The sequence below is a fragment of the Terrapene carolina genome, unplaced genomic scaffold (assembly GCF_002925995.2).
Source record: "Terrapene carolina triunguis isolate 2854851 unplaced genomic scaffold, T_m_triunguis-2.0 Scaffold668, whole genome shotgun sequence".
NCBI classification, from domain to species: domain Eukaryota; kingdom Metazoa; phylum Chordata; order Testudines; family Emydidae; genus Terrapene; species Terrapene triunguis.
The window spans coordinates 912-23,049 of NW_020665019.1; the positions used below are offsets into that span (position 1 = coordinate 912).

A 22,138-nucleotide genomic window follows, 5' to 3' on the forward strand; every position below is an offset into this window, starting at 1 on the left:
ATGAAATGCATAATGCAGCTCCGTAAATTCCATGACAGTGTTTATAAAATTCATAATATGCAATATCAAAAGATTTACAGAAACCTTCACCCAGCTGCCCCACACCCATAAACAGCACAACCTCAACTAACATTTATTTCCCCCTTCTGCAGGGACCAGGCATGTGGCTCCAGCACCAGTCATGACAGATGCACTCTCGGGTGGTGTGTGCCAGTTCAGATATCCTGCCGTATCTTGCGGTTACTCCTGGCAAAAAAGGTTCCCCCTTCTCCTTGCAAACATTGTGCAGATCACAGCAGGCCACAGGAATGTGGCCCACATTAATGACACTGGCATCCATACAGTTTCGAAGGCAGAGCCAATGGGATTTCAATCTGCCAAAAGCACATTCCACCGGTATCTTACAGCTACGGAGTGTGTGGTTGAACCCTCCTTTGTCAGGTCCTCTGAAATCGGGCTAAGGTTTCATAAGCCCTGGCAACGGGGTAAAGCAGGGTCCCCTAGAATAACTGTGAGGACAGTGTATAACAATGTCATGCAGTGGGACTAATGTCCCAGCTTCTCCATGACGGTAAAGTCCGGATCTCTGGAACACCCTAGCGTCATGCATCCTGCCAGTGCATCCCACAGTCGTGTCCATGAATCTGCCCCTGTGGTGGACTAGGGCCTGCGTAATGATGGAGTGTACGTACTCGTGTGCTCCCTGCAGCGGGCAAACAATAGGTGCATGAGTTCCATTGGTGGCCCCAGCACAATTTGGAAAGCCGATAATTATGACAGGAACGTTTGCAATGCCCACCAACTTTGGGTGCATCACAGTCCTGGTCACCTCACAGACCTCTGCCACAGCCACCCCCACAGTTGATCTGCCAGCCTCAAACTGGTTAGCCACAGACCTGTAGCAGTCTGGGGTAGCCAGCTTCCTGAAGCCTATCGTGACCTGTTTCTGCACGGGCGTGGCCCTCCTCGTGCATGTGTTCTGACACTAGAGTGGGGGGCAAGCTGATCACAAACCTTCAGGGATGTCTGCGTCTTCATCCCAGGTCTGCGTGATGATGGGATCCCACCTGTCTGTGCTTGTGGCCCCGCTCCAGAAGTGCCTGTCTACATAGGGGGAGTCTGCATCTAACGCAAAAGACATGAGCAGTTGGCATGTCAGTACCCCCCTCTGGGAGGTGCCTTGGGCAGGTCAAAAACTGCCACTGAAATGTCCAGCAGCATCTCACAGATGCTCCGCCTGTGATGGGAAACAGGGCTGACAGTGTGAGGTGGAGAAGTTCTTTCACCGGCTCGGGATCCACATCGGTTCTGGCTGCAGGAAGCATGCGGACACAAAATGGCTTGGCTGGATGTGTTCTTGGGCTCTAAACACCCAGAATGCTTCTGGCCAACTCCCATGAGACAGGCAGACAAGTTCTCCCACAACCCACAGTGAAACAAGTCCCAGAGCCTCAGCTGGCAAGGGAGCCAGGAATCCTGGGATACAATAATATATGCCCACAGAAGCTGAAGTTCTGACTCATGGATTCTAAGGCCAGGAGGTACCATTGTGATCACCTAGTCTGACCTCCTGTGTGACACAGCCCAGAGAACTGCCCCAAAATGATTCCTAGAGCAGATCTTTTAGATCCAACCTTGATTTAAAAATTGTTAGTGATGGAGAATCCACCAGGACCCTTGCTAAATTGCTGCAATGGTTAATTACTCTCACTGTTAATATATATATATTCCACCTTATTTCCAGTCTGAATTGGTCTAGCTTCAACTTTCAGCCGTTGGGTCGTGTTCTACCTTTCTCTGCTAGATTGAAGAGCTCATTGTTAAATATTTGTTCCCTGTGTAAGTACATATAGACTGTAATCAAGTCCCCCCTTAACTGTCTCTCTGTTAAGCTAAATAGATTGAGCTCTTTGAGTCTCTCACTTTAAGGCAGGTTTTCTAATCCTTTAATCATTCTCATGGCTCCGAACCTTCTCCAAGATATCAACATCCTTCTTAAATGGTGGGCACCAGAACTTCACACAGTATTCCAGCAGCAGTTGCCAAATACAGAGGCAAAATAACCTCTCTACTCCTACTTGAGAGTCCCCTGTTTATGCATCCCACGCCGTCACACGCTTAGGTCTGTGTATTGTAGGAGGGATGCACCAGTATAATTGGGAAGCCCAGGTTCCCATTGCAGTGTGGACGGGTTTGGAAACACGGAGTGCTCAAGCCTGGGTCCCACAGATCCGGGCTTAGCGTGCAGTGTAGACATATCCTCTCTGGCCATTTCTGTCTGCAGCTGGCTTTGCCTGACGGGGACGTGACCACAACTCCACTATCAATTTCTGTCTGTTTACACAGGGTTCAGAATGGGATGCAGATTCATAGCATTTGCTGCCTCTAAAACCCTCTGTTGTCCTCAAACAAAGGTCAGTGAGAGAAGCTCATGATCAGACTACAGAGTGTTCCCTGGGGACTGTGATGGCAGCAGTTCAAGCAGTGGAGAGGAAAGTTAAATCATGCACCATGCGATTGCTGAATCTGGAGAGGAGACTGGGGAGTGCTGAGAAGAAACTAATAGGCTGCGAGAAAACAGCAGTGGAGTTTGATACCAAGCTGGAGAGTAAGTGGGCCATGTTGGGAACTGTGATCCAGGAGAATAATCTGCTGCAAAGGAGGCTGGAGAACTTGGAGAACCTGCTGAAGAACAGGAACTTCTGGATCATGCGACTCCCCCCAGGCACTAAGGGGGAGGTGCCCAAGGTAACAATACCATAGAAGGATAGGACTGGAAGGGACCTCGAGAGGTCATCTAATCCACTCCCTTGCTCCGAGGCAGGACTAAGTGTTATCTAGGCCATCCCAGACCGGTGTTTGACTAACCTGTTCTTAAAAACCTCCAACAACAGACTCCAGCAGCAAAAATAAAGCCCAATCTTGTATCAGCTGTATTGAAAGGGCCTTGCATATATGGCAGGTAGGTTCTGAAATTCAGCACCATTCCATGGTTAATAATGAGTGAACTGTCTGATTTGTGCCTGACCAGCTGTCCATGCGGTTTCCTCATTCATTCGAGGCTTAGGCTTTGTCTACACTAGAGACCTTAGAGTGGCACAGCTGTACCGCTGTAAGGTCTCCGTGTGATCGCTCTGTGCTGATGGGAGAGAGCTCTCCTGCCAGCAGAATTAAACCACCCCAACGAGCGTCAGGAGCTATGTCAGCAGGAGAGCGTCTCCCACTGGCAGCGCTGTCCACACCGGCGCTTCTGTCGGTCAAACTTATGTCGGTCGTGTGTGTGTGTGTGTGTGTGTGTTTTTTTTCACACCCCTAATTGACAAAAGTGCTAGTGTAGACATGGCCTTAGAGTGATAGCTGTAGTTTAGCACATTAATCTCGGGGCCACGTAGCACAGCTGGTTATGATTTGTGTAGCCTTTGGCAGCTCACCTAGGATAAGTACACTGGAGTTTCCAACGTGAGTTGATCGAGGGACAGCTCAGTGGTTTGAGCATTGGCCTGCTAAACCCAGGGTTGTGAGTTCAGCCCTTGAGGGGACCATTTAGGGAACTGGGGTAAAAATCTGTCTGGGGATTGGTCCTGCTTTGAGCAGGGGGTTGGACTAGATGACCTCCTGAGGTCCCTTCCAACCCTGATATTCTATGATTGCCAGTTAACTCAAGTCAGAAAGCACATTTGTACGTGCTAATCTAGACACTGTGTAAACGGGTGGGGAGCAGACCTTTGTGGTATGTATTGTGTTTGCGTTCACAGGCACCATCCAGGGTGGGGCTCCATTGTACTAGGCACAGCACAGACATATAATAAAAGCCAAACGCTCTCTTGCATACCTTCATCTTTAATTCAAGACGGTTATTTGTAATTGCAGCAAAAAGTGCTGAATGTGCAATGCGTGTGATTTCAGGTGCCGGTGACGTTTGATGACGTCTCCGTCTATTTCAACGAGCAGGAGTGGGCGAACTTAGACGAATGGCAGAAAGAGCTTTACAAGAACGTGATGAAAGAGAATTATGAGACCCTGATCTCCCTGGGTAGGGCTCGGGTTTTACTTGTATATTTCCGGCTCGGCTAGGTACCAGCTTGGCTGCCCCCATGTTCCTTTGATTTCTGTTGGTCAGCACTGGCAGCCAATGGAACCGTTCTCCGTGATCAGATCCACACACCTCTCCCATTTGTAAGGAGAGCATGAGATCCACAATGATGGTTCTGATCTCTATATCTCAAGTGCTTTCCAGTGTTACATACACAGACTTTCAGGGCAGAAGGGATCGTTGTGATCATCTGGCCTGACCTCTTGTAACACAATTCAGGAATTGCTGGGTGAAGTTCCATGGCTTAAGCCTGATAATTTGTGTATGAACCAGGTTCTGTCTTTTAGAACAACATCCAGTCCTGATATAAAAGGTGCTAATGATGGAGAATCTCCTACATCACTTGGTAGAACATTTATTTATTCATGTCCGGTCCCCATAAAGAAACCTGCTAGGTTCCTTGTGTGGTTTGCGATGTAAAATCACCTTTGTCAAAGTCCGTCTCTCAGGTACCAACAGTAACTTTACAGTCTGTTCAGAGGGGATGAGCCCCACTTCTGAAGAACGGTCTGTAGAGATGGAAAGAGCATGTTCTCCTGCTGATTCCCCAGACAGCTCCATGTCGCAGTAGTTTCTGTGTCCCTTCCCCAGACAGGCAGATGCAGCTAATAATACGGGAGTCAGAAGAACTGCTCTTTAAATGATTATTAAAGTTGAAACAAAATGTTTCCTATTAATAAAGCCAGTCCCCTTTTGTAAGCTCTCATGTCATGATCTGGTTACGTGGGCTGGCTGCAGGCTTGAAAATAAGTAAGAGGTTTGACTTGTACTGCTTATGAGGCATCAAGGCCCCTTGCATATGTGAACCCTTGAATTCCCCTCTTCGAGGAACAAAACCCATCTCGCCTGTGTCGCTTTTGTGTAGGAATCCTAATAAAATGTTTGCAGCTGTCCAGCTCGCCCACCACTTCCAGTGGCTTAAAATCATTTACAGGTCTGTGTAAAAAGAGCTCAACCAATTATGAATGAAACATGCGGACTCTTAATGTCCTCTCCCGTGAACAGATTATGCTGTTTCCAAACCTGACATCCTGTCTCAGATTGAGCGAGGGGAAGAGCCCTACCTAAAGGATCAGCCAGGATCCCAGGATAGATCAGGAGAAAAAGATCAGAGTGAAGAGGGATCAGAGGAAAATGAAGTCCCTATAGACGCCTGCCCAGGTGAGTTATACAGGGCGTCACAGCATGCTTCGCTATGGCTGTCCCTACCCCATTCTTTTTCAGGAAATCTAGCTGTGCAGTGCCACCGTTGGTAGCAATGTTGGGAGCACTACTGTGGACAGGACATGGGTGTTGAGACCACTGTGTCATTTAGGCCTGCTCTGATTTTTTTTAGACAAAGGAAATGGAGTAGATCTAATCTACCTGGGTTTCAGGAAGGCATTTGATACAGTTCACATAGGAGATTACTAGTTAAATTGAAGAAGATGGGGATTAATGAGAGAATTGAAAGGTGGATAAGGAACTGGTTAAAGGGGAGACTACAACGGGTCATACTGAAAGGTGAACTGTCAGGCTGGAGAGAGGTTACTAGTGGAGTTCTTCAGGGATTGGTCTTGGGACCAATTTTATTTAATGTTTTGATTCATGTCCCTGTCACAATAAGTGGGAGTGTGCTAATAAAATTTGCGGATGACACAAAGTTGGGGGGTATCGCCAGCACAGAGGAGGACCGGAATATCATACAAGAAGATCTGGAGGACCTTGAAAACTGGAGTAATAGAAACGGGATGAAATTTAATAGTGCCAAGTGCAAGCTCATACACTTACGGACTAACAACAATTTTTGCTATAATCTGGGGATGTATCAATTGGAAGCGACAGAGGAGAAAGACCTGGGTGTATTGGTTGATCACAGATGACTATTAGCCGGCAATGTGATGCAGCCATGAAAAAAGCTAATGTGGTCCTAGGATGCATCAGGCGAGGTGTTTCCAGTAGAAATAGGGAAGTGTTATTGCCATTATACAAGACACTAGTGAGACTTCATCTGGAATACTGCGTGCAGTTCTGGTCTCCAATGTTTGAGAGATGAATTCAAACTGGAACAGGTGCAGAGAAGGGCTACTAGGATGATCCGAGGAATGGAAAATCTACTTTACGGGAGGAGACTCAAGGAGCTTGGCTTGTTTAGCCTAACCAAACGAAGGCTATGGGGAGATATGATTGCTCTCTATAAATGCATCAAGAGGGATAAATACCAGGGAGAGAGAGGAATTATTTAGCTTAAATGCCAGTGTTGGCACAAGAATAAATGGATGCTAACTGGCCATCAACAAGTTTAGGCTTGAAATTAGACGAAGGTTTCTAACCATCAGAGGAGTGAAGTTCTGGAATTGCCTTCCAAGGGGAGCACTGGGGCAAAAAACCTAAATGGTTTCAAGACTGAGCTTGGTAAATGTATGGAGGGGATGGGATGATAGGACTGCCTATAATGACATATAGCCAATCTGCGACTGCTAGTTGCAAAAATCCCCAGCAACCGGAGATGGGACACTAGATGGGGAGGGCTCTGAGTTACTACAGAGAATTCTTTCCCAGGTGTCTGGCTGGTGGGTCTTGCCCACATGCTCAGGGTCTAACTGATCGCCATATTTGGGGTCAGGAAGGAATTTTCCCCCAGGTTGGATTGGCAGAGACCCTGGGGATTTTTCAACCTTCCTCTGCAGCTTGGGGCACGGGTCACTTGCTGGTTTGAACTAGAGTGAATGGTGGATTCTCTGTAACTTGAAATCTTTAAACCATGATTTGAGGACTTCAGGAGTTTAAGGGTTAAGAGGTTATGGGTCTGTTGCAGGAGTGGATGGGCGAGGTTCTGTGGCCTGCGATGATGTGGTGATCACGCTGGTCCCTTCTGGCCTCAGAGTCTATGAGGTAGATGTAGTGATAGGAATACAATGGGGTTATGTCTGATTGTTGCAAGGAAGAATGTAGAAAACTCCTCCTGGAAAAGGGATGGAGAGAGAAGTGGAGTGTAGAATGGAATAAGGACACAATAGTCCAGGACTCACTCACTAGCATCCTTGATGACTGACAACACAAGTGGGGTCCCCATCTCCAACAAGAGGCTTGGCAGAGAATAAGCTGAGCTGCTTGTGTGTGTCCAAGTTGGTCATTCGCTCCAGTTAGGGCTGGGTGAGTTCCTGCAGATGGGAAGAACTTAAGCGAGCAGGTGATGCATGTGGGGATCAACTGGAGTTTGATTAAAAGATGAGAAAAGAATGTTGTTGTGGGGAGTGCTGGGGAGATGGGCGGAGAGAACGGGGAAATGAGGACCTTAGCAGTTACAGGGGTAATGGGAACATGAGACTGGGGTGGCTTCCGGGTTATAGTGAGGAGGCTTGGAGAATAGGCCAAAGGTGTGACCCTAAGGAGGTGGTAGAGTAGATAGGATTGCTAGAGAGGGATGACTGGGAAGGGGATGGAAGATGGTCTGAAGGGTCATGAACTTGGATGCTGATCCCATGGCCAGGGGAGAAGAAACTGATGGGGTGAGATGCCCCCGTTTCATGCCGGAGAGTGGTGGAAGAGGGGAAAGGAGTGTCCCAAGGAGCTCGCTGGGCAGTAGCAGCCGGAGCTTTGCAGGCAGAGGGTATTTCAGAACGTTGTTAGTTGGGGTGTGTCCCTGAGGAAAGACGGTGGGGCTCAAGTACCAAGTCTTGATGATGTGAAGGTTGGGTTTTTTGAATGGAGGAAGTGGAGGGATTTCAAATGCAGGGTCACGCGGGAAGGTGGGTGAGGGGCATGGTGGGGGCTGAGAGTAGCAGTGGTGAAGAAGGTTAGTAAGAGCTGAGGATGCAGGGGGAAGGGCAGCAACTGAAATGGAGAAGGTAGAATTTGGAGTTCTAGAATCCAGAGGGACTTCGGTGGCCCTCCCTTACGGACATCTGGGTGTTTGCTGGTCGTTTTCCTCCACGTCTTTGCTCCACTCCCAGCCAGTTCTTACTCTGACCCGTTCCCTTTCAGAGCATTTCATGGCTGCTTAACTTTCAGCTTCCCCCGGAGCTTCAGGAACATGTTTGAATCCATTCAGAGCCAGTCTCCAGCCAAGAATCAGCGGAGGGCAGAGATAAGGGGCCAGACCCTTCAGAAGCTGTGTGTGTGTCCAGCGTGTAATGAATGTTGCTCTCTTTCCTGTGGACAGAATCTCCGGTTTCTATCATGGATATTTTATCGTGGGTTATACAAGAGGAGGAGCCCTGTGAGAACAATCAGCCAGGTCTGGAGGGGAGGCCGAGCCCTACAGACCGCAGCACTGGTGAGAAACAGATTAACCCAAGGGAACCCTATGATTTCTATGGTTCTGCCTCTTTTCTGCATATGGGACGTCCCATGGTCCTGTGCATTCTATTCTTAGCTCTGCTCTACTGGCTTTTCCTGGGGCCTTGGGCAGCTTCTTTACCTTTCTGCTCTGTAAAATGGGGAGAATGATGTATTCCTTCCCTTGTAAAGCGCTTTGAGACCCACCACTGAAAAGCACTGTGTAAACGTTTGGTGTCACCAGCTCGTGATGTGCCGCCTTTCCTCCTGTGCTAACTGAGAGAGAGAATCATAATTCTATTGATGTTCTGGTCTGCAGAGAGTGTGAGATCAGAAAAGCGAAAAGCAAGTGTTGCTAGATGGCACATCATTGTAAGAGGTGGTGGGGCAGAGAGGTGAGGAGGGGGGACCCTGACTTACCATCTAGCAAGGTCCTAGTGCTCTTCAGTGGTGGGTGAGATGTGACTGGCCAAGGGCGCTCGTGGGCCCCAAATCAGGTGTGAGTCAGTGTCATCAGTGGATGTGCGATTTGTGGATCAACATGGAAAAGAGAGAACACAAGATCAGCCATACTGGGTCGGACCAATGATCCATCTAGCCCAGTGTCCTGTCTTCTGATGGTGGCCAGTGCCAGATGCTTCAGAGGGAATGAACAGAACAGGACAATTTTGAATGAACTGTCTGCTGTCGTCCGCTCCCAGCTTCTGGCAGCTGGAGGCTTAGGAATACCCAGAGCATGGGGTTGGGTCTCTGACCATCTTGTCAAATAGCCATTGATGGATCTATCCTCCATGAATGTATCTAATTCCTTTTTAAACCCCGTTATACTTTTGGCCTTCACAACATCCCATGGCAACGTGTTCCACAGGTTGGCTGTGGACTGCATGAAGAAATATTTTCTTTGGTTTGTTTTAAATCTGTTGCGTATTAATTTCATCAGGTGACCTCTAGTTTTTGTGTTATGTGAAGGGGTAAGTAACACTTCCGTATTCACTTTCTCCACACCATTCCTAGTTTTAGAGACCTCTGTCATATCCCCCCATATTTGTCTCTTTTCTAAGATGAACAGTCCCAGTATCTTTTATCTCTTATATGGAAGCTGTTCCAGACTTCTCATCATTTTTGTTGTCCTTCTCTGAAACTTTTCCAATTCCAATATATCTTTTTTGAGATGGGACGACCAGAATTGCATGCAGCATTCAAGGCGTGGGCGTATCATGGATTTATATAGCTGCATTATGGTATTTTCTGTCTTGTTATCTTTCTCTTTCCTAATGGTTGATAATATTCTGTTTGCTTTTTTGACTGACACTGCACATTGAGCAGATGTTTTCAGAGCACTCTCCAGAATGACTCCCAGATCTTTCCTGAGTGGTAACAGCTAATTTAGACCCATCATTTTGTATGTATAGTTTAGATTATTTTTTCCAATGTTCATTAAGAACATAAGAACGGCCATACTGGGTCAAACCAAAGGTCCATCTAGGCCAGTATCCTGTCTTCCGACAAAAACAACAAGGAGTCTGGTGGCTGTCTTCCGACAGTGGCCAATGCCAGGTGCCCCAGAGGGAATGAACAGAGCAGTTAATCATCAAGTGATCCTTTCCCTGTCGCTCAGTGCCAGCTTCTGGCAAACAGAGGCTAGGGACACCATCCGTGCCCATCCTGGCTAATAGCCATTAATAGACCTATCCTCCATTACTTTACACTTTCCAACATTGAATTTCATCTCCCATTTTGACCCTGTATTTTAAGATCCCTTTGAAGCTCTTCGCAGTCATCTTTGGACTTAGTAAATTACTCAAGATAGTTATCATCTGAAAAACTTGCTACCTCACTGTTTACCCCCTTTTCCAGATCATTTATTAATATGTTGAACAGCACAGATCGTGGGGGGGGCAAAGCTATTTACCTTTCTCCATTGTGAAAACTGACCATTTATTCCTACCCTTTGTTTTCTATCTTTTATCCAGTTACTGATCCATGAGAGGACTTACCCTCTTCTCCCATCACTGCTTAGTTTGCTTAAGAGCCTTTGGTGAGGGACCTTGTCAAAGGCTTTCTGAAAGTCCAAGTAAACTATATGCAGTGGATCACCACTGTCCACATGTTTGTTGACCCCCTCAAAGAGTTCTAATGGATTGGTGAGGCATGATTTCCCTTTACCAAAGCTGTGTTGACTCTTCTCCAACATATGTTCATCTATGTGTTATTTACTATAGTTTCAACCAATTTGCCTGGTGCTGAAGTTAGGCTTCCCAGCCGGTAATTGCCGGGATCACCTCTGAAGCCTTTAAAAAAAATTAACAGTATATTAGCTACTCTCCAGTTGTCTGGTGTATAGAGGCTGATTTTAAGCGATATATTAACTACCCCAGTTAGTAGTTCTGCAATTTCATGTTTGAGTTCCTTCAGAACTCTTGAGTAAAGGTAGAGGGCAAAGGAAGTTTAGTTGGCAAGTGTGCTGGGTTCCCTCCCAACCCTGTTGTGGTGTAGTTGGAGCTGGCAGTGCTGTTATGGTTCAGGAAGGTTGACTAATACTTGCTGTTAGAAGATGTTGTTTTCAGTTGCTGGAGCAGAGGGGGCAGGTGTAGGATCCAGGGAGGGGGCATAATGCATGTGCAGAAGAAGGCTGAATGAAAGATGACACAGGCAACGTTACTTCTGGCATTTCTAACTTACAAGTGGTTGACTTTGCAGCCTTCACATTCTTTTAACGTAGTGGGGTTTTTTGTATGGAACTTCATTTCTACAGGGTGAAATTCATCCCTTGTGCAGAAGACCAGCACAAGACCTATGCACAGCTTAACCTGCGCTGCCCACGTGCACATCCTCTGGGAATGTCACCCTCAGTGCTTTGCACAGATGATACAAAGACACTGTCCCTGCTCCAGAGAGCAGTTTATAATCTCATTGCAGCCGTTGCATAGAACAGAAAACACTGGCGTGGGAGTGAGGGAGGACGAGGGTTACCTGAGTGAGATCACATGGCTGCTCTCGGAGGGTTTGTACGGAGCTTGCTGGGTCTGCTAGAGTTACACATTTCTAATGGGAAACTAGTTTACCTGCAATATTCAGCACTTAATGCTCATGTTAGTGTCAGAATGGCAGGTGCAAGGTAATTGCAGAATCTGCAAACTCCATTTTCTTACTCTCTCTACTTTCAGTAGGATCTGAAAAGATAAGAGGTCTGTACTCTGTGTGCATGCGTATTTTATATCTCTATACATATTTTATGTTTTCTGATTCTACAGAGAGTATAGAGGCTGCGGAAGAGAGTGTAGTTTGCAAGCCCTGCGTTTACCTTGCTCCTGCAAGTTTTTTCAGTGTGTCTGCTAAAGTCTTTCCTTTTCTACATGCTGAAATAGGCTAAAATATGCTGCCCCTCCCTTGGGGCTTGGTATAGAAGTGCACGTTCCCAGACTCCTCGACGCTCCCTTTCTGCAAAGAAATCCGCCCTGTTGGGACCCAAGTGTGGCTCGGGATTGTCATGAGTCTTCAAAGGACTCTTGTGTCCCAAGAGAATGAAACGAATAACCTTTGTGTTGCTGGTTCATTTCAGGAGATGGCCAGTTAATGACAAAAGAAACCAGGTTTGATGGGGATTGTGAACCTGAAAATCTGGAGGCAGAGGGGGAATTACCAGGAAGACCCAGAGAGAAGGTCCTCCAGACCTTGGCTGAGGCTGAGAGCCAGCTGTGCTCTAAGGTGCAGCAGCCAAACCCTGAGGAGAAAAGGTTGTGTGACTCCACTGAAGGGGGGAGTGGCTTAAAGACTCTGAGTGTCTGCCCGCGGAACCGCCCGAGGGACAGACTACACCCTTGTACAGAGTGCGGGAAGAGCTTTCGGCTGAAGATCAACCTTATCATTCACCAGAGGAGCCATGCAAACGAGGGGCCGTACGAGTGTCCTGAGTGTGAGATCCGCTTCGCTTCCAAGCAGCATCTTGCTCTGCATCAGAGGATTCACACAGGAGAGGGAGCTCCGGCACCTGGACTTGGGGAAAGCAGCGATCTGGAGCTGAGACTCTGCCCAGGAACGGAGGCCAAGGGAACCGCCCGCAGAAGCACGAGAAGCAAATCCGGCATCGGGGAGCACCGGCCGAGCCACACCGACGAGAGACTGTACATGTGCCGCCAATGTAAGAAACACTTCTCCCAGGAGATAGATCTAACGAGGCACCAGAAGACTCACAGCAAGATCTTCCCAATGTGCACCGTGTGCTGGAAGACGTTCACCTGCTCCTACAGCCTCCGCAGGCACCAGATGGTCCATTCTGGAGAGAGGCCGTATCACTGCCCTGACTGCGAGAGACGCTTCGCCCGCAAGGTGAACCTCTTGCGGCACCAGAGGGTCCATGCCAGGGAGAAGATCCTGAGGATGCGGCGAATGCGCCGGCAGATCGCTCGGCATTCGCCGCCCTCTGAAGCACCGGGGCAGCCACTGCAGGGAGAAGCTGCCAGCTGCCAGTCCACAGAAACCTTCACTGCTCACCAGACAACGCACCCAGGAGAGACGTGATCGCTGCACCCACTGCAACAAAAGCTTCCACTGTGACCAGTCTCAATTACCAGTACAGATCTCACACTGGGCGAAGGGAGGGGCTTCCCAGCTCCCAGCACATGGGGACAGCCCAGCCCCACTGGGTGTAAGAACAGGAAATAAGGCAGTGGCCGGTGAGGACTGATAAATTACCACCTGGGAAAGGATGCAGCAAGCGCTGGGTGACGTTCTTTGGCCTGGGTTGTGCAGGAGTTCAAAGTAGATGATCATAATGGTCCCTTCTGGCCTTATCTAGGGAGTGACGCCCAGGTGAGCATTGTCCAGCTGCCTCTGAAATGTCAGGGTGGCTGGGGTCTCGGAAACCGTGTCAGTGTCTAGGTGGATCTTGGAGCTGAGGGGGCCCGTCTGAACTGTAGAGAATCCACAGGTCAGATCACTGGGGCTTTCCCCTGCAGGGGAACGGAGCAGGAGGGAGTGCTTGGATGCCATGGTGGGGACGGTGCTGTGGAGGCCCACACAGATCAATATGCTTTGCAGTTCCTTATGTTCTCAGCAGGGCTTTCTAGTTCTCTGCCTCTGCCCTACTCGCTAATGCGTTAACTGATTCCCACGCCGCTTTCCCGGGTATTGGAGACGCTGCTTCTCAGTTAGACTTTGGTTTCATTCAGCACCGATCGTGCGAAGGTTTTACGAGGCCGAGAGGTTGTGAGCCCCAAGCACACGCTGCGGGGGGAAGGGTAGGAGTGGGGAGTAATTTGGGGTTTGGATCCCTCCCAGCTCCACCGTCATCGCATTATGCCAACTGATGTGGAGACAGGCAGTATCCCCCATGCGTGTCCTTTTGTGACTGAGAGGGACAGAGCCCCCCAGCAGCACAGAGTGGGGGCATCCAGGTCTTAGAAGCTACTTGGGGGGAGTGGGTGTAGGATAAATATGAAATTAAAGAATTAGGGTTAGTAAATTGCTCATTACTTAGGCTTTTTAGGCACGTTTAGAGCAATTGCATAAATACCATTTGGCCTTTGGATTTGACAGTTTATGAGTGTCATGGTAATACCCTGCCTCAGTAATAATTCCAGCAGAGGGGCTGAGTCTCCAGCAGTCCGCGGGTGGAAATCATGACTGCTCTGACCCGTCATGTGACGCGGAAGCCCATCACTGGCTTTGGGAAATACTAACAAATGATGGGACAGACACACGGGGCTGGCCAGATGAAAAGCCAGTCACTGCCCCAGACCATCTCGGAGTTGTAGCGAGGAGAGCTGGGCAAGGAACGGTTTTCCCAGCCGCAGAAACTGCCGGGACTGCAAAGATTTTTTCCTGTTCTGCATCGGGCCAAAACTTAGACCTTTCAAAAATTTCCCGAGACATCTCCTGCCCCGCCAGCAGAATAGCCAGTAGCCCAGAGGTTGGGGCACTCTACTGGGATGTGGGAGAACCAGGTTTGAGGCTTGACTCTGCCTGATTCAATCTCAGGACCTTGTAGCTGAATTTTTTAATATATAAATAATCGTATAATTATGTAATCAGTGTGTGGGTAATAGATTAGAGTTGTCCATGTGGTAGAATATGAGTAGGCTCCCAGCACAGGGGCATGGGACTAATGAGTGTGGATCTGTGATGAGTACGTAAGGCTGTAACGCTAGGCCTACAGGCGTTAGGGCTGTAAGATGCATAGCATGGCCAGAGAAGGTCTCTGAGCTAGAACAGGTGGGCATGACTAGTTGACTGAAAGATAACCCTGTTCCAGTAATGTATAAGATTACTGTAAATGGTGTGTTAAGTGCTGATGTTCAGGAAACTGCAGCATAGGTTCTAGACTGTTCCTTGTATAATGCACCAGTTAATACCGCAAGGTGCCTGAGAGTGACATTTTGGGGGATTTTGTAATAACCTCACATTGCTGTGGTAACTCATTGACATGGATGTTAGTGAGAATGAGGGGACAGCCAGTGAGGAATGTGGGGTGTGGAAGCATGGATAAGGGAGAAGGGGTTGCAGCCTGTCCGTGTATATATGAGCCTTAGGGTACGTCTTCACTAATTGCCGGATCGGCAGGTAGTAATCGATCTATCGGGGATTGATTTATCGTGTCTCGTCTAGACGCAATAAATTGATCCTCGAACGCGCTCCTCTTCGACTCCAGAACTCTAGAAGCGGAAGTGGAGTTGACGGGGGAGCCGTGGCCGTTGATCCCGCTAAGATACGTTGACTTCAGCTACGCTATTCTCGTAGCTGAAGTTGCGTATCTTAGATCGACCCTCTCCCCCCCCCTCCCCCCAGTGTAGACCAGCCCTTAGTAACTCAGGATAAGAGGTGTTGCCCAGTCTGTGTGCTGGGGGGATGCACCAGGTGATGCTAGGATGACAACTGATGATGCTGATGATGAAGGAATGACTTACATTCTAGGATCCCCCAGTAGGAGATGTGACACATGAGTGATGCTGGTCATAGGGCCAAATTCTTTGCACTCTCGCCCTGTCTGCTGTTGTGTTTCAGTATCTGGGGGATTGTTTATCTGCAGAGTGGATTTGATAATAAAGGGACTCGTGATGAATTGCAGTTGTTTCTCGTGTGCTCCTAGAGTCTCTTATTCCAATGATATTGATGATAATATTCCTGATGCTGTAGTCCACAGGAGACCAAACCTTTGTTGACCACAGCGATCTAAGAGATTAATCAATACAACTGTCTATTAATTATGCTGCAACTTGAACCTGATTCTCCCACATCCCAAGGGAGTGCCTGACCCACCGAGCTATTGGCTATTCTGGGATGTCTCATTCTCTCTTGTTTTGACCAGAAATTCTAGCCTGTAGCTGAGAGAGTTCAGTTGAAACTGATACATTCCCACAAAAAGTTCATGATGAATCTGCATTTCCCGATGAAAAAACAGTTTGGTAGGTGGCTGCTAGAAGAGATGACATCAAAGCAATGACAGGGTGAGTCAAGTCAGAGACATCAGGTAGTAGGCGCTGTCTGCAGCTGGCTACAAGGGGCCAGTTTAAATGCGTAGGTTCCCAAGTTTGCTTTCTGTTGTGGCTGAAAACCCAGCGTGTGATGTAACAGTTTGACATTAACAAATCTGGCCCCTTTCAGAGCAAGCCGTAAGGTGTGTGGGTTTGGTTAGCATGTTGTTTCTTTATTCCTGGCCATCAGAGCACTGCTGGCCGTTGTGTGTTGGCAGGTGTGGGTAGCACTGTATCACTTCTGCGTTTGCAATGTTTAGTATTGTGGGGCTTGGTATGGAGGCAACTGCCATCAGACGTCACTAAAATGGGTGAGAGGTTGCACACACAGTGTTCAGATTCAGAAGCCAGAAGGGACCATTGGGATCATCTAGTCTGTCGTCCTGTGTAACACAGGCCAGAGAACTTCCCCAAAATAACTCCTAGAGCAGAGCTTCTGGAAGACATCTCATCTCGATTTAAAAATTGTCAGTAATGGAGAATCCACCACGATCCTGGGTAAGTTGTTCCAGTGGTTAATTACCCTCACTGCTAAAAATGTACATGTTATTTCCCGTCTGAATTTGTCTATTTGTCCAGCCATTGGCTCGTGTCCTACCTTTTTCTGCTAAGTTGAAGGATCCATTATTAAATATTGGTTCCCCATATAGATACTTGTAGACTGTAATCAAGTCACCCCTTAACGTTCTCAGTCTATTTAGCTTATCACTATAAGGCAGGTTTTCTAATCTTTTAATCATTCTCGTGGCTTTTCTCTGACCCCTCTCCAATTTATCAACATCCTGCTTGAATTGTGGGCACCAGAACCGAACGCAGGATTCCAGCAGCGTTGCACCAGTGCCAAATACAGAGGTAAAATACACTGTACTCTCGAGATTCCCATTAGAATCGCATTAGTTCTTTTAGCCACATTGTCACACTGGGAGCTCACGTTCAGCTGATTATCCACCAAGCCCCCCATGTCTTTTTCGGAGTCCTGGTTCCCAGCATAGAGTGTAGTGTAGAGTGGTGTAGTGGTGACTCTCCCATTACAGGGAGTGGTGAGGCTCTGGATGCAGACACATCGTGCTGGTTAATTTGTTGGGAGGTTGGGCTTTTAAAAGAACCAACAAGGAACGAGCCCATGGAATGCACAGCTCATCTCATTGCAACACGTACTTCCCCTGCTCCTGCCTGTTATCCCTGGTTCTCATGTAGACGCTGATCCTGCAAACACTTGGGACCTGATCCAGTTCCCATTGAAGTGAATGGAAAAACTGCCAGATCAGGCCCTCAGTGCTGAGTAGAGCGCGTCGATTCATTGGTTTATGTGGGATCGTTCAAGCGGAGCGCTCACTACTTTGGTGGTAAGTGTTTGCAGGACTGAACCCCAGGGCTACAGTCAAGCCATCCCGGGGGTTGAATTTGCCCATGTGGCTCTGACTACAGGCTCAAGGCTGTAGATTGTACATTCTTTATGACTGAGACTTCTCATCTCGTATTAATGCCACGTGTGCCTCTTTAGTGGTACAGAAATAGTAATGAATCTGTATATACGTTCTCCTGCGTCGTTTGGCTTTGCTTTACTTGTTTTATTAATTTGTATTACCATGCACCTAGGAGCTCTAGTCAATGGATGCAGGGAGACGGCCTTTTGTAAACTTTTTGTATATTTCACAGATTAAAAAAATAAATTGAAAAGAATCACAATAAAATGTGCTATTTGAGTCCAGTGTAATATTTGATGGTTTTGTCTCAAAAAACGTCCATACAGTTTTTTCATATATATACACACGCTCACAGTGATCAGTATTAATCATTCTGGTGATCGTTAATCATCTGTCACGACAAATCCTGCATCTTGGCAGGGGGTTAGACTAGATGAGCCTTGCGTTCTCTGATTCTGTTTTGTAATAAGTTATAACTCGGCTTGGAAAGACAAGACTTTTATCAGTAAATGTCAATTTCACCATACACACAAACCTATGAAAAAAATATGTCCATCAATAATAATCAACATTTACCTATAGGCAAAGTAAGAAAAATGCTGCTTGAGAATTTACTAGAGTTTGATTTAAGGATATTTGCTTCGTATTTTTGACATAGGAGGGCGACAATTTTTTTTTAACGGTTATAAAGCGTTAACTTTTTGAATCTCTCTGTCATTAATTATTGTCTGATCTCCCCCCTCCATAATTTCCTGCAACTGTGAAAATTTAAATCGATAAAAATAAAATGCTTAAAACCCATAATTTTGTGCAACTGTGAAAATTTAAATTGATAAAAATTGAAAAAAAAATGCTTAAATCAACATTATCCATTGAAATTACAAAAAAGATGGAATTCTGCCAAGCTAGCTGTAAGTCAGTGGTTCTCAAACTGTGGGTCAGGACCCCAAAGTGTCTTGCAACCCCATTTTAATGGGGTCGCCAAGGCCAGTATTAGAGTTGCTGGGACCCATGGCTGAAGCTGAAGCCTGAGCTCCACCCCCACCCACGGCAGCTGGGCTTGGGCTCCAGCCCCCTCTTCCCCCACTCCCCCTGGTCATGCAATAACTTTGTTGTCTGAAGGGCGTCCCGGCGCAGTGAAGTTTGAGAACCCCTGCTGTAAGTAGATAGATTATTAGTCTAGATCAGTGGTTCCCAAACTTTAACAGCCCGCGAACCCCTTTCTCTAAATTGTGAAATCTCGTGAACACCCTCCTAAAAATGAATATTTCCAGGATTTTAAATTTAAATTTCCTCAATGTGACGGATGCGCTTGCTTTGCTCTGCATAGCTCTTTGAAGTCCGGAACCTTTGGAGAAAGATAAAGTCTCAGGTCTGGTTCGGCATCAAGTCTGTTTCTGTATTTCGTTTTCAGATGTGCATACGAGGAAAACGCTTTCTCGCATAAGTATGTTGTTGAAAATGGTAACAAAACTGCAGCAGCTTTTTCTGCCAGAAGGGGGTACTCGTTTCTTAAACTCAGCCAAAAGTTGATCAATGACAGATTTCTGAAACTCCTTTTCAGTTCGTAATCACAGGAGATCTCAATCAATTTCTCTTTTTCCTCAGTGTTCAATATTTGTGTTGAAAAAGTGGTATCATCAAAAGGGTTGCAAATCCAGTCGTTATCGCCTGATATAGCTGGAAAATAATCCCTGAAAGTTGTGCAAAGTCCTTTTAGGTGTGCAGTTATATTGGTTTTAGTGCACTGATCCAACTGAAGTTTATGTTCTGCCAGGAAGTCATGAAGATTACTGAAACACTCAGTTTGATTGTTTTCCAAACAACTTGCCCAGAACTGCAACTTCTTTATCATACAACAGAGGGTCCTGTGGCACCTTTAAGACTAACGGAACTATACTTCCGTTAGTCTTAAAGGTGCCACAGGACCTCTGTTGCTTTTTACAGACTCAGACTAACACGGCTACCCCTCTGATTCTTTATCATGGATTCAACTCGGTCTTGCACGTTGAAAACTGTTATATTGAGACCTTGAAGAGATAAATTTAGGTCATTAATTCTTGAGAAAATATCTGCTAAATAAGCTAGGCTCTGGAGCCAGACATTATTTTCCATACAGCTGGCAAGGTGGAAAGGGTGGCTGTTGAAAAAAAACTAGGATTTCCGTTCTAAGCTCAAACAAGCGCACCAGGATTTTGCCCCGTGAGAGCCATCTAACTTCAGTCTGGGTCAACAGACAATTGTGTATACTACCCATTTCTTCACAAACTACGTGAAATATTCTGGGATTTATTGGCCGTGATTTTATGAAATTCACCATTTTCACTGCATTGTCCAGCACTTCCTTCAGTCCCTCAGGCATGCGTTTTGTTGCGAGGGCTTGTCTATGGATGCTGCAATGAGTCCAAGAGACTTTTGATGCAACCTTTTTTGTTCGAGCTACAAATCCAGTATACTTCCCCGTCACTGATGTGGCCCCATCAGTGCAAATGCCTAGGCAACGAGACCAATCGATTTCCTTTTCTTGAAAACATGCATTAGTCAGATTGAAGATATCTTCTCCAGTTGTACGTTCTTCCAATGGTCGGCAAAACAAGTCTTCTTCAACCAGACCTTCATTCACATAATGTACAAACAGTAGCAAAATAGCTAGATTAGCTACATCAGTTGATTCATCCAAATGTATAGCATAATATGGACTGTTTTTCACTCTCTGTACAATTGTGGTCTCTACATTATTTGACATGTCATTAATTCTTCGTGACAACGTATTATTGGACAAAGGTACCATGTCAATCCTTTTTGCAGCCTTTTCTCCGAGCATGCAATGAACTACGTCTTTTATACATGGACCAATCAAGCTCTCTGCTCTGGTATGGGCTTCTGATGCTTTTGCTACTCGGTAGCTCACGCGGTATGATGCTTCAAGTGCATTTTCATTATCAGTACTTGCTTTGGATATAAAACTGGTAATGTCACTTTTCCTCTCAGCTAATTTTCGCTTGAAAAAATCAACAGGCTTGTCGAGTTGTGCAGGATGGCGCCGAAGTAGAGAAGGTTTGAGGCTGCTGTTTGCTAGAACATCACCACAAATCTCACACAGTGGTTTTGGACATTCTTGATCACCAATGCATGTAAAGCCATATTTTATATAATCATCATCATATTTTCTTTTCTTTGTAAGTGACTTTCCAGGACCATCATGATCATTAGACGTAGATGTTCCACACTGTGGACTTGAGGAAACACTAGCTGATTCTTGCGTCTTTACACTTTCCTTTTTCGGCCACTTATCCACTGAACTTGTGTACAAAAGTTCCAATAAAAACAACACAGAGAGACTGCTAACAACCAACAAACTAGAAAAGGAGAAGATTCACTCAAGTCTCACTGAAGCAAAACAGCACTCCAGAGAGAATGACAATTACAGAGGCACCTTAACACTGCTACACTGGCTACAACGTGCTTCCGGCTGGTTTGGCTCCCAAACAGCTTTTCTTCCGCCACGAGGTTTCTCCCTAGCAGGGTGTCCTGCGAGGGAGAAATTAGCTTGGACCACCCCCCACGTACAGCATGGCTCCTGCTAACTCTGCCCTCCATGCCAACTTCCCCTGTCTGACAAAGACAGGGGTCCGAGCTGCCACCTGCAGGTCTGGGGGTCTCACTGCCACCCTGCCCACCACAGGGCTCAGGCTACTGGCCCCGCGCCAGGGCCTGGGCTGCCGGATCCACACTCCCTGGGGCTCCTGCTGCAGGTTCAGGATCCTGACACAAGGAAGAAAGGAGAGCAGCAGAATACGGACCCTGGACTTCAGAAAAGCAGACTTTGACTCCCTCAGGGAACTGATGGGCAGGATCCCCTGGGAGAATAACATGAGGGGGAAAGGAGTCCAGGAGAGCTGGCTGTATTTTAAAGAATCCTTATTGTGGTTGCAGGAACAAACCATCCCGATGTGTAGAAAGAATAGTAAATATGGCAGGCGACCAGCTTGGCTTAACAGTGAAATCCTTGCTGATCTTAAACGCAAAAAAGAAGCTTACAAGAAGTGGAAGATTGGACAAACGACCAGGGAGGAGTATAAAAATATTGCTCAGGCATGCAGGAGTGAAATCAGGAAGGCCAAATCGCACTTGGAGTTGCAGCTAGCAAGAGATGTTAAGAGTAACAAGAAGGGTTTCTTCAGGTATGTTAGCAACAAGAAGAAAGTCAAGGAAAGTGTGGGCCCCTTACTGAATGAGGGAGGCAACCTAGTGACCGAGGATGTGGAAAAAGCTAATGTACTCAATGCTTTTTTTGCCTCTGTCTTCACAAACAAGGTCAGCTCCCAGACTGCTGGACTGGGCAGCACAGTATGAGGAGGGGGTGACCAGCCCTCCGTGGAGAAAGAAGTAGTTCGGGACTAGAAAAACTGGATGAGCACAAATCCATGGGGCCGGATGCGCTGCATCCAAGGGTACTAAAGGAGTTGGCGGATGTGATTGCGGAGCCATTGGCCATCATCTTTGAAAACTCATGGCAATCGGGGGAGGTCCCGGATGACTGGAAAAAGGCTAATGTAGTGCCCATCTTTAAAAAAGGGAAGAAGGAGGATCCGGGGAACTACAGGCCAGTCAGCCTCCCCTCAGTCCCTGGAAAAATCATGGAGCAGGTCCTCAAGGAATCAATTATGAAACACTTAGAGGAGAGGAAAGTGATCAGGAACAGTCAGCATGGATTCACCAAGGGGAAGTCGTGCCTGACTAACCTAATTGCCTTCTATGATAACTGGCTCTGTGGATGAGGGGAAAGCAGTGGATGTGTTATTCCTTGACTTTAGCAAAGCTTTTGATACGGTCTCCCACAGTATTCTTGCCGCCAAGTTAAAGAAGTATGGGCTGGATGAATG

General features: G+C 46.9%; 1 protein-coding gene across 1 annotated transcript; it reads left to right on the forward strand.

The window, feature by feature from the left end:
* Nucleotides 1–1,813: 1,813 nt before the first annotated feature.
* On the forward strand, nt 1,814–15,049 carry LOC113408034 (zinc finger protein 777-like). Its single transcript, XM_026659731.1, has 6 exons — nt 1,814–1,839; nt 2,347–2,748; nt 3,907–4,033; nt 5,099–5,254; nt 8,238–8,351; nt 11,916–15,049. The coding sequence occupies exons 2-6, from the start codon at nt 2,467–2,469 to the stop codon at nt 12,872–12,874; spliced, it is 1,638 nt and encodes a 545-aa protein (XP_026515516.1). The 5' UTR covers nt 1,814–1,839; nt 2,347–2,466; the 3' UTR covers nt 12,875–15,049.
* The last annotated feature ends 7,089 nt before the right edge of the window (nt 15,050–22,138 follow it).

Excerpts from the sequence above, each read along its gene's own strand:
- LOC113408034 (XM_026659731.1), top strand. The coding sequence starts at position 2,467 with ATGGCAGCAGTTCAAGCAGTGGAGAGGAAAGTTAAATCATGCACCATG. Across the intron at positions 4,034-5,098 it reads TGAGACCCTGATCTCCCTGG|ATTATGCTGTTTCCAAACCT; the intron begins GTAGGGCTCGGG and ends TCCCGTGAACAG. Across the intron at positions 8,352-11,915 it reads CCCTACAGACCGCAGCACTG|GAGATGGCCAGTTAATGACA; the intron begins GTGAGAAACAGA and ends GGTTCATTTCAG.